Genomic DNA, 12,441 nt, shown 5'->3' on the forward strand with positions numbered 1-12,441 from the left:
TTACTGCAATCCTTTTCTGTGAGAAATACTTCATTTTCTAGAAAAATGTCAGGGGAGCCAACATTTACGGCCATGACTGTATATGGACCTGTAGGTGAAAAAGAGTTATGGATTTTAAAATGTGAGGAGGATAAAAACAAAACCCAAATTAATTAATTTATTTATTTATTAATTACAAAAAATCTTTTGGGTTGTTTTTTTTATTATTTTATTTTAAAAAAATGTTTTATTCTCATAAGGGAGACTTATATACTACACTGCACTACTACTGTATAATGGTGACAAGCAATGCACATACCTGCACATGCATAGCATGCCTGGGGCCTTTAGAAGACTCCTGGCTGCCATGGAAACCAACTTGCACTCGGTGATCGCATCTGTGGGGTAACAGAGCCCCACAGATCAGTTACATGCAGTGGTCATGATTGGACCATGGCATAAAAAGGGTTAAACTACCAAGTGCGTAGGTTTCTTTGGTCCTGGCAGTTAGTGTGGGGGGCTGTCACAGGGTTAATGTTCCTTGGCAGCCCAGCCTAATTCCCCTTTGTGCATTCTGTGGACAGTCTTTATGAAATTGTTAAAATTGTATTTGTCCCATATTTTAGCTTATTTCAGTCAATAAAATGCTCAAATAATGTTTGATAGATTTGATATTTTATGCTATAACCTTCATTTTTATTATATATAACATATTCTGTAAAATCTATCTCTGGCTGCTCTTTTAAAGAATACTCCGACAGAAGCATAGCATAGCATTGCCTATCTGTCTGGCCCAGTTCTGAAACCATCAAAAATCCATTTGTTTTGAGAGTCTTAGTCCTGTACATCCTAGTTGTACAATTCTCAGAATTCATTGCTTTTGCCTATTGTATCATCACAGTCCTCCCACCCTGGCTACTTTCCTTTCCCAGCACTCCTGCCAGTTCTCCACCTAGAGATGTTGGAGAACATCCCACAGCTGACTATTTGACAGGAGACAACTGCAAAATCAGTGAGATTGCAGCACCTTCTATTCATTCTCTGTCTGTTCTTCTGACTGTGACATTATTCAGTACACAATATCATGTTGAAAACACAACTCACTCTCCCTAAAAGTCCCAATAGAAAATTATACAGTGCTCAAAAATAATAAAGGGAACAATTAAACAACACAATGCAACTCCAAGTCAATCACACTTCTGTGAAATCACACTGTCCACTCAGGAAGCAACACTGATTGACAATCAATTTCACATACTGTTGTGCAAATGGAACAGACAACAGGCGGAAATTATAGGCAATTAGCAATCCCTCATAAAGGAGTTGTTCTGCAGGTGGTGGCCACAGACCACTTCTCACTTCCTATGTTTCCTGGCTGATGTTTTGGTCACTTTTGAATGCTGGCGGTGCTTTCAATCTAGTGCTAGCATGAGACAGAGTCTACAACCCACACAAGTGGCTCAGGTAGTGCAGCTCATCCAGGATGGCACATCAATGCGAGCTGTGGCAAGAAGGTTTGCTGTGTCGGTCAGCGTAGTGTCCAGAGCATGGAGGCGCTACCAGGAGACAGGCCAGTACATCAGGAGATGTGGAGGAGGCCGTAGGAGGGCAACAACCCAGCAGCAGGACTGCTACCTTCGCCTTTGTGCAAGGTGGTGCAGGAGGAGCACTGCCAGAGGCCTGCACAATGACCTCCAGCAGGCCACAAATGTGCATGTGTCCACTCAAATGGTCAGAATAAGACTCCATGAGGGTGGCATGAGGGCCCGACGTCCACAGGTGGGGGTTGTGCTTACAGCCCAACACCGTGGAGGACATTTGGCATTTGCCATAGAACACCAAGATTGGCAAATTCACCACTGGCGCCCTGTGCTCTTCACAGATGAAACTTCACACTGAGCACATGACAGAGTCTGGAGACACAGTGGAGAACGTTCTGCTGCCTTCAACATCCTCCAGCATGACCGGTTTGGCGGTGGGGCAGTAATGGTGTGGGGTGCGGTTGGCCCTGGGTTCCTCCTAATGAAAGACAATGCTAGACCTCATGTAGCTGGAGTGTGTCAGCAGTTTCTGCAAGAGGAAGGCATTGATGCTATGGACCGTTCCCCAGACCTGAATCTGATTGAGCACATCTGGGACATAATGTCTCGATCTATCCACCAATGTCACATTGCACCACAGACTGCCCAGGAGTTGGCGGATGCTTTAGTCCAGGTGTGGGAGACCATCCGCCACCTCATCAGGAGCATGCTCAGGCATTGTAGGGAGGTCATACGGGCACTTGGAGGCCACACACCCTACTGAGCCTTGTATCAGCCTTTAGTGTGGTTTTCCACTTTGATTTTGAGTGTGACTCCATATCCAGACCTCCATGGGTTGATACATTTGATTTCCATTGATCATTTTTGTGTGATTTTGTTGCCAGCACATTCAACTATGTAAAGAAGAAAGTATTTCATACAATTATTTCATTCATTCAGATCTAGGATGTGTTTTCTTAGTGTTCCCTTTATTTTTTTGAGCAGTGTATTTATAGGCAAATCCACAAGAAATCCGCACGTGTGAACAGACACTAAGGGTGTATTCACACACAGGATCTGCTGTACATTTGACGATTCAGATTTTAAGTGACAGATTTGATGCTGTGTTCAATTATTTAGTTTACACTGAAATCTGCAGCATCAAATTTGCAGCAGATCCTGTAAATGTGAATGCACCCATAAAGTACCAGGCATATTTCTAGCTTAGGTGCAATATTCTGCAGAGAAACATAAGAGCAAATTATATTGTTTTCCTGAACAAAGCTATTGGAGGTGTAAGCTGTTGTTGACTTCCTAAAAATAGTTTATAATTCCACCCCCTCAAGATGTCTGTGTTCAAAACAAAAGCCAGCCACATGTGTATGGAACAGATCTGTACCAGCCAGCAAAAGACAATGTACATACTGCTCTCTAACTACGTTATCAGATACACAATGTAATACACTTAAAATTTCATCAATATCCTTCCCTTCCATAAAATAAGGCCCGGGCTACAGGATTGATTTTACCTATCGAGCTACAGCTGAAATATCCAAAGCAATACATTGAGTCATATGCAATCTTATGGACTATCTGTCACTTAGTATTTCAAATCAATTGTAGCGCTACAAAAAGTTGCAGTGTAGCCCTGACATAAAACTAGTGTATACCACAATGTGTTTTTTTAGTTAGGGTCTACTCACACTTACAATATCCTGCACATATTTATTTGATGCGCAAATTTGAATCTGTGTACAGTCATTTAGTTTACAGTCAACTCTGCAGCAAAAAATCTGCAGCTGTAAATCCTGTGCATGAAATATGAGCAGGATACTGTAAGTGTGAATACATCCTTAGAGGGAATATATAATCAGAAAATTACCTATTGTTTTTAGAGCTGCGACGTTTAATCGATAAAATCGATAAAATTCCATAACGGGATTCGTTGTCGATGAATCCCGTTATCGAATAATCTCCCGATTCGTTGTCCACAGCCAGGAGGCTGCTGCGGTCAGTCGCAAGTCCTGAAAATCCCGCAGCAGGGACAGAGACAGTGAGTCACTGTGGAAATTGTATCGCCCGATGCCCGGGACATGCAGTTCCGAGTGCCGGGCAGGTGAATTCTTCAGGCATTTAGCCCTGCTTCGGGCAAGCAGGGTCAAATGCCTGAGGAATTCACTTATAACGGGGCAATCAGTTTTGCCCTGTAACTAAACTCCTATAGGCTGCAGCTGTGCACTGCATTCTATAGCGAGCCGCGCAGGATGACAGAATCCCGGCGTAGGCATGTGCGGTGACGTCACTCATCGCGAGCAAATCCGTCCGGACCGAGGATGTGGTCCAATACCAACAATGACCGCCGAGCACCTGAGCCTGCCATAGCACACATGGGGGCAGAGTACAGGTAGCAGGGGATCAGAGAGGAGGGGAGGTTTGGTAATAATGTGGTACAGGAAAGGGGGTTGGGCTGAAATATCATGACACACGGGGCAACAGAGGGGGGATATAATGAAAGAGGGGGCATCGGGGGGGGGGATATAATGACACAGGGGGCATCAGAGGGGGGGGAATATAATGAAAGAGGGGGTATCAGAGGGGGGGATATAATGGCACAGGGGGCATCAGAGGGGGGTAATATAATGGCCCTACCTAATAAAGTGTGTGCAGTGCACACTGCTTTACCCATGGGGGTATGTGCAGAGCATTACACCGTTGTGCCTGTACTACAGACATGGGTCGGGTGCTATGCTCTGCAGTCTGCACATACCCCCATGTGTATAGGAGTGCTATATAAAAAAAAAATGTAAATAAACCGCTACACCAATAAAAATTAGCTCCCCTTTTTCCTACTGCTATATAAAAAAAGGAAAAAAAAAATATTAACGGATTATTTGAGATACTCATCGGACCTCCAACAGTGCAACTGCAGACCATAGAAGTAGATGGCCAAATACACTGATCAGTGCTATGCCTATGCGAGAAAAAATGAAATCACTTTCTTTTTCCATTTTACAAATAAAAACAAAAAATCTAATAAATCAGCATATTTGGTATGACAGCATGCGGAAATGAGCGAACACTTTGAATATAATGGTAATGATCCCATACGGTGATCTGCATAAAATAATATGGAAAATAAATACCTGCAAGTCCAAAATTGCTGATTTTTGGTCACATCCATGTGATCAAAAATGACAGATTATGGTGCACAAAATGAGCCCTCATACAGCTGCGTGCATGGAAAAATATTAGAATTATGTGGGGTCAGAATACTTTTTTATACAAATAAAAAAAAAGTTTGCCTAATTTTAAAGCAGTACAATAATAGAAACGCTTGTAAACGTGGGTATTAGAGATGAGCGAACTTACAGTAAATTCGATTCGTCACGAACTTCTCGGCTCGGCAGTTGATGACTTTTCCTGCACAAATCAGTTCAGCTTTCATGTGCTCCCGTGGGCTGGAAAAGGTGGATACAGTCCTAGGAGAATCTTTCCTAGGAATGTATCCACCTTTTCCAGCCCACCGGAGCACCTGAAAGCTGAACTAATTTATGCAGGATAAGTCATCAACTGGCGAGCCGAGAAGTTTGTGACGAATCGAATTTACTGTAAGTTTGCTCATCTCTAGTGGGTATCATTTTAATCGTACTGACCCACAGAATAAAGCGCACTGCAAAAATGAAATAGGATGAAATGAAATATGTCATTACAAAGAAAAATTAGTTATGTAAAAAACATCCTCACATGGGTCTGTAGATGAAAAACGCACAAAGCGTTATGGCTCTTAAGAAAAGCATAAAAATTGGCTGTCCTCCCACTAAAACTCCAAAAAGTGTATGTGGAACTATCATATATATGAATTGATAAATACATTAAAGATGGTAAACATAAAAAATACATTTAAAAAAATGCCTGAAAAAAAAATGATTTCTCTATTGAGCTCCATCAGATTCTATCCGAGCAGCCCAGCGCTCTCCAGTGAAGACTAGATTTCCATGGCAACCACCACCAGCGCTGCAGTCTGTAGTGCGGTCCGCTCCCTTTAGCGTTCCGGGCTGGAGTTCCTGGTGCACTACTTTGCAGTCTCGTCAAGGAACAAGAGACAATGAATAATTAGTTCCGTTTTGCGGTGTCCGCTCTGGGCGTGATGCTCAGTAGCTCATCCCGGGCCCCTGCTGGAGTCGGTGTGCCGTTACACAGAGGTCCTGGTGCCAGGTTAGGAGCGGGCCTGGTGGGAAGGAAATGAGAGGAGACACGTGAGGAGGAGTGCGGGTTATATGGAGGAGGCTGTGTAGGCCCCTGGAGCACCTTCAGCAGTCTGTACACACTGGCCGGCTGGAGCTATGTATATATATAATATATATATATATATATATATATATATATATATATATATATATATATATATATATATATATATAGCCTGTCCTGGTGACTACAGCTGCTTGTCTCATAGTGCACACGTACATATAGCTACTAGGATCACTTCTGGTTCATCTCCTGAAGATATAGGGCAGTGTTTCCCAACCAGGGTGACTCCAGGTGTTGCAAAACTACAACTCCCAGCATGCCAAAGGCTGTCCGGATATGCTGGAAGTTGTAGTTTTGCAATACACCCTGATTGGTAAAAACGCTGACATAGGGATTCATAAGAAAGCAGAATACAAATAAACGTTCACTGGCTCTCTAGCTGGTGCAGAACTACAACTCCCACTAGTCTTCAGCTGTATGCATGATGGGTGCTGTGGTTTTGCGTTAGCTGGAATTACAGCCCAGTTCCTCTTCTGACATGTGATATAGGCCTGTCAGTACATGACTAGGGGGCTCAGAAAGTAAATGTACTCCTTTATTTATATCCTGGTATAGATGATGCCTGATATACAGTAGTCCCTCAAGTTACAATATTAATTGGTTCTGTTACAGCCATTGTATGCTGAAACCATTGTATGTTGAGACCAGAACTCTATGGAAACCTGGTAATTGGTTCTGAAGCTCCACAATGTCATCCAAAAATAGGAAAAAGTGAGGATTAAAGATAAATAAGTAGATAACTAATATAGATAAAGCAAATCCTTACATATAAAAGTAAGAAAGAGCTGCTGGGAGCTGTAAATCACTGTCTATTTCAGTGTTTTCCAACCAGGGTGCCTCCAGCTGTTGCAAAACTACAACTCCCAGCATGCCCGGACAGCCAAAGGCTGTCCGGGCATGCTGGGAGTTGTAGTTTTGCAACAGCAGGAGGTGCCCTCGTTGGGAAATACTGGTCTATGTAGAGGACAGGAGCTTCTTCAGGGTCCTGTACAGTACACACAGTGTCCTAAAAAGTAAAATGGAGCCGCCCTTACTTTGTGTCCAAAGGAGCAGCTAACCATGCCATGGGTTAAAAGTAGTAAAGAACATGTACTGTAGTACCTCCCTTTACTGAAGGGGGCTCTACCAGACAGCCAGTCAGTGCATGCACTTCAGTAATACAGGGGTTTTTATCAGTGAATTCCCATTCTGATTGGTCGGTTCTTTCAGCCATTGACCTGTTTTGCAAATTCCATAGCATTGTATGTTGAGTCTGGTTTCAAGTTACAATGGTCCAAAAAAGACCATTGTATGTTTTAAATATTGTATGTTGAGGCCATTGTAAGGTGAGGGATCACTGTACACAGTGACTGACTGCAATAGTCACATGGCAAGTGATGTACTTACTGGCATCACCAGCAATGCCACTGGGTGTAGTGGTCACAAAGTGTATCATTGCTCCCAGGATTATGGAAAAACTTTTATTGGCATTGTTTTTCTGTACCTCTGACTCTTTCATTGTCTCGAACAACATGTAACACAATCCTGCTATTATAAATGCCCCTGTTTATTGGAGTTCCACCACACTACTCTACATTTCACAATATTCAGCACGTACAGGGGAAAACGGTTCACGGACAATCCCTCACGAATAAGAAGATCTCTTGTTTTAGGGTCTGTCTTTATTTTCTTGTAGTTAATTATTTCAATTGAACACATATATATACAGACATGACAAGCTGCAGTCTTTGCCTTTGTCCAACTCTCTCAGCCATGGACGCAATGGCGTTTCGGGGGCAGGCCCCCTTAGTCATGCGTACCAGGTGTGGGAGGATTAATTACCTATCCGTTACCAACTTATTCCCATGCAGTAAAAAACATACAAAATAACACATGAGATTAGAAAAAATAATACACAGTTTTAGCAGAAGGGTTAAAGGGGTATCTTGCCCCTAGACATCTTATCCCCTATCCAAAGGATAGGGGATAAGATGTCAGATTGCCGGGGGCCCGCTACTGGGGACCCCGGGGATCGCTGCTGCAGCACCCCGCTATCATTACTGCGCAGAGCGATATTGCTCTGCACGTAATGACAGGCAATACAGGGGCCGGAGCATCGTTACGTCACGGCTCCGCCCCTCGTGATGTCACGGCCCGCCCCCGTCAATACAAGTCTATGGGAGGGGGCAGCCGCGATCCCCGGGGTCCCCAGCAGCGGGACCGCGGCGATCTAACATCTTATCCCCTATTCTTTGGATAGGGGATAAGATGCCAGGGGTGGAGTACCCCTTTAAAGGGGTACTCCACTGGCCAGCGTTCTGAACATTTAGTTCTGATGTAATGAAGAAAACTGTGTCCCTGTAGCGGAATGTGACCCTTCACCCAGGGACATCCTTTTCTGCTTTATAGCCGGCTCCCTCTCCCTCTCTAACTCCTTTTTCCTTTAAAGGGGTACTCTGGTGGAAAACTTTTTTTTTTAATCAACTGGTGCCAAAAAGTTAAACAGATTTGTAAATTACTTCTATTAAAAAATCTTAATCCTTCTAGTATTTATTAGCTGCTGAATACTACACAGGAAATTATTTTCTTTTTGGAACACAGAGCTCTCTGCTGACATCATGACCACAGTGCTCTCTGCTGACATCTCTGTCCATTTTAGGAACTGTCCAGAGCAGCATATGTTTTCTATGGGGATTTTCTCCTACTCTGGACAGCTCTTAAAATGGACAGAGATGTCAGCAGAGAGCACAGTGGTCATGATGTCACCAGAGAGCTCTGTGTTCCAAAAAGAAAATAATTTCCTCTATAGTATTCATCAGCTAATAAGTACTGGAAGGATTTAGATTTTTTAATAGAAGTAATTTACAAATCTGTTTAACTTTCTGGCACCAGTTGATTAAAAAATAAAGTTTTCCACTGGAGTACCCCTTTAAAGGAGTACTCTAGTGCAGAGTATTCCTGCTCCGTTCTGCCCGGGCTGCAAAATAAATTAAAATGAACCATCACTCACCTCCCTGGGTTCCCGCGGAGCTCCGCTACAGCTGTTCGGTCCTCCGGTCCATCCTCTTCATACTTCCGGGTGTAACGAAGCGTCACATGGCGCTCAGCCTATCGCCGGCCGCCGCAATGTTCTGCCTCGGCCGGCGATAGGCTGAGCGCCATGTGACGCTTCGTTACACCCGGAAGTATGAAGGAGATGCACCGGAGGACCGATCAGCTGTAGTGACGCTCCGCGGGAACCCAGGGAGGTGAGTGATGGTTCATTTTCATTTATTTTGCAGCCCGGGCAGAACGGAGCAGGAGTGGTCTGCACCAGAGTCCTCCTTTAAGGTAGGTATTACAAATAACATTTAAAGTTACATATTTTATTAAGTCCCATAGGGACAATGCTATTAAGCTCAGTAATCCAATAGCACTCCCTTTGTAATAGACACTTTTTATTTAGACCCTCATTTATTGCTTCTGGAACCTATTCTAAGATTAACCATTTAAGTTCGGTAATGAAATGCCCATAGTCACAGAAATGTCTTGCCACAGTGGTCTCACCATGTGCCGATGTTGTTGTAATGTCGGATTTAAAAAAAAAAAAAATGTAAACACAGTTATGTTTCGTTATTTTGATTTTATTAGGACGCAATGTCTGCCCATGTAAATATCTAACCCACAGGGGCATTTTAATAAGTAAATTAAATTCTTCATGGAACATGTCTAAAAACCTTTTAAGGGAATATTATATCCTTTTGAAGGAGGACTATTCTGGTCACCTTTGATTATACTACTGCATTGGCTGCAATTCAAACACGGGAAAGTACCCTGGCGTTGTGCAGCTAAAAATGTTTGTCGACTAATTTAAAAAAAAAAAAAAGAGACATCACTTCTGATCAACTTGTCTCCAATTGATTAACCCTTTTATATAGGAACATTTTTTTATCAGATTTTAAAGTATGCCAGTTACGTAAAAATGACACATTTAATCATGGCTATTTTGTCATAATACCCTGTATATAAGATACAATTATTTAGATCTTTTTTGTACTTTGATCAAATTTTTTTTGAAGATTCTGCTGCAACTCTGTTTTACTTATTTTCTCCTTTTGTGCATGTATTTTCTTTGGATTATATCCCTTTTCTATAATTTTTTAGTTTTTTTTTTTGGTACTCTTCATCATTGCTTCATCATTGCTAGTGATCAGTTTGCTAGGGAGATCTTTAAATGTAGACATGGAAACTTTTTTTTTTTTAGTCAAACATGTTATTTACATCAGTAGGTTTAGCAAATAAAGTGGTAACAAAACCAGTAGATTATTTTTGTATTTCAACACCCAAACAAATAACCATTTTTTTTAATAATAGGTAAGGGAGAACTATCATGTTTTTCATTCAAATCTTCCACAAATTTAAGAAGAGATTTTTCATCCTTCTTCCATATGATGAACACATCGTCCATGTAACATAGCCACGAGGATGGTGCAGTCACGGGATCAGAGAAAACAAATTGATCTTCAAACCATGTCATAAATGTGTTGGTGACACTAGGGGCTACTGAAGACCCTATAGATACACCATAGGTCTGTAAATAATACTGTTGATCAAATCTAAAATTAACTTTTAGTAAGTGCCAAATCAAGTAAACCCATAAGTAATGCAATTATCTAATTATCCAACTGAGCATTAGTAGATAACAATTCACGAATACAATTCATTCCCTGTTCATGGAAAATATTTGTGTACGGACTTTGAACGTCCAAAGTACACAAAAATTCCACATCATGACATTAATTCGTCACTGCTTGGATAAAAGTGTCCAAGTAGTTTGTCTCCTAAAAAAATGAAAATGTAGCATTTTTTACAGCAATCTTCAAGCTAGATACATAATGATATAGATTTATAGTTTGGTCATGGCGAACGTGACAATACCAATGTTTTTTATGTATCATTATATTTTTATACTGACTGAGCTTGCTACTTTTGTCATTACTTTTACAGATTTTGCCATTTTTTTTAAATTATTTTTTTACCTTTTTACTTCAGATGCAAAATGATGAAGAACTGGGGTATGATAGGTGGGATTGCAGCAGCTCTGGCAGCTGGAATATATGTTCTGTGGGGACCAATCACAGACAGAAGAAAGCGCAAAAAAGGTAAGAAATTAATATGTACCCAACCAGCAGTTATTATACATTATTGATTCCACATAATAACAGTAATAAGTGTATGTACTGTGGTGCTATTAATCCCTTATAGGCCATAATCCCCTGAGAGGGCTTTCACACCATGTTTTCAGCCTTCGGCTGCCGGACTGGCGCTGAAATCCATTGACTTTAATGAGCCGGCCCGGAGTCATTGTTTGACTCCGGTCGGCTCATTTCTGCCCGTATCCGGTTTCGGGACCGGTCCTAAAACCGTAGTATACTAACATTTTTAGGTCCTGTCAGAAAACCAGATACGGGTCAAAAATGAGCCGACCGAAATCAAACGGTGACTCCGGTCGGCTCATTAAAGTCAGTGGATTTCTGTGCCGATTCGGGTGGGATATGGGAGCACATGGCTCATTCAAACAGCTTCCTTCCAGTTGATAGCCTGTGTGATTCCTAACATGTTTTTAAATCACTTCATTTACCAAAAATAACTCTTTACCCCGGAAAAAATCAGCTCTACAGTCTTTCTTTGCTGCAAATCTGCTGTTAACTGCATTTTATAAGGTTAAAAATGTCTCTAGTAACAGCCTCAGCTAGATGAAAAACAGGAAATGGGGGCAGGGCATGTGCTTTATGCTGAAGAGAGGAGCAAGGCTGTGCACCTGCATTGGTGAGTGTCCAAAAGATCTGCACTGTCTTTGCAAGGCAAATCAAGGCTTCCCTCTCATTTCAGAAGCAGTAGGAGTGCTCAGTTTACCTTTTTGTGCTGTACCGCTGCTCTTTACTTCCTTACTGCTTTCAGTATCTTGCAAACCCAATGGATTGGTAACCTATTTTCTTTGCCATATGCCATCTATAGTAGTGTACTGTAAATCATCCCCCAGCACAGTGCCAGCCATACACTGCTGGGAAACCCTTTCCTTGGGTTGCAGCTGCATCAATAACCCCTCCTCCCTCCACATTCTATGTATAGAGTGTAAATCGTCAGCACAATGCAAGCCTTTTCAGTGCACTCTCACCATGGTATGTATGTGATCTGTAGTGCCTTTGCTTCTATTGGCTAAAGATGTAAGGGAGGAAGTTCTGTGTGTGTACTTCTAACAAACAACTCAGCTCTGGTCCTGCTCCTTGAAATGTAGAGTATAAAAAATAGCTGTGCACCATGGGGGGCTCAGTAACAACATGGAGTGCGCTAAAATCACCATGTCACTTCTAAGGGTTATTCTAACATGCTTGGTTTAAAGAGTACCTGTCATCAAAACATATTTTCTGAACTAACTCAGATTATATTCCCTAACTACTCCAAACACTCCTCCTGCCCTTTAATTTTTTTTTTTTTACAAGCTTTAAAAAGCTCTGTATCACACCTTTCCCCTTGCTCACATTATGTGAGCTCCCGGCATTAGAAAGTGGGCATTCCCCAGTAGGGGCGATGTTACTGAAGCCTGCAAGAGCTGTGCCTCGCCATGCCTGCATGCACTTCCTGAGTTTGGTCTCCTGCCAGGCCGGGAGGA

The 12,441-nt window shown here is 42.1% G+C and overlaps 1 protein-coding gene across 5 annotated transcripts in view; it reads left to right on the forward strand.

Moving 5' to 3' along the window:
- The window catches only part of USP30 (ubiquitin specific peptidase 30), a 97,037-nt gene that overhangs the window by 48,223 nt on the left and 36,373 nt on the right, over positions 1-12,441 (forward strand). For 2 of the 5 annotated variants that reach the window (XM_056528802.1, XM_056528806.1), the window contains exons 1-2: positions 5,505-5,714; positions 10,821-10,930. In XM_056528802.1, the coding sequence (XP_056384777.1) occupies positions 5,647-5,714; positions 10,821-10,930 (178 nt within the window). In that variant the 5' untranslated portion in view covers positions 5,505-5,646. Of the gene's footprint in view, positions 1-5,504; positions 5,756-10,820; positions 10,931-12,441 lie in introns of those variants that run through there. The other 3 variants (XM_056528807.1, XM_056528804.1, XM_056528805.1) reach the window with 3 other exon arrangements.

The sequence above is a fragment of the Hyla sarda genome, chromosome 1 (assembly GCF_029499605.1).
Source record: "Hyla sarda isolate aHylSar1 chromosome 1, aHylSar1.hap1, whole genome shotgun sequence".
Taxonomy (NCBI): domain Eukaryota; kingdom Metazoa; phylum Chordata; class Amphibia; order Anura; family Hylidae; genus Hyla; species Hyla sarda.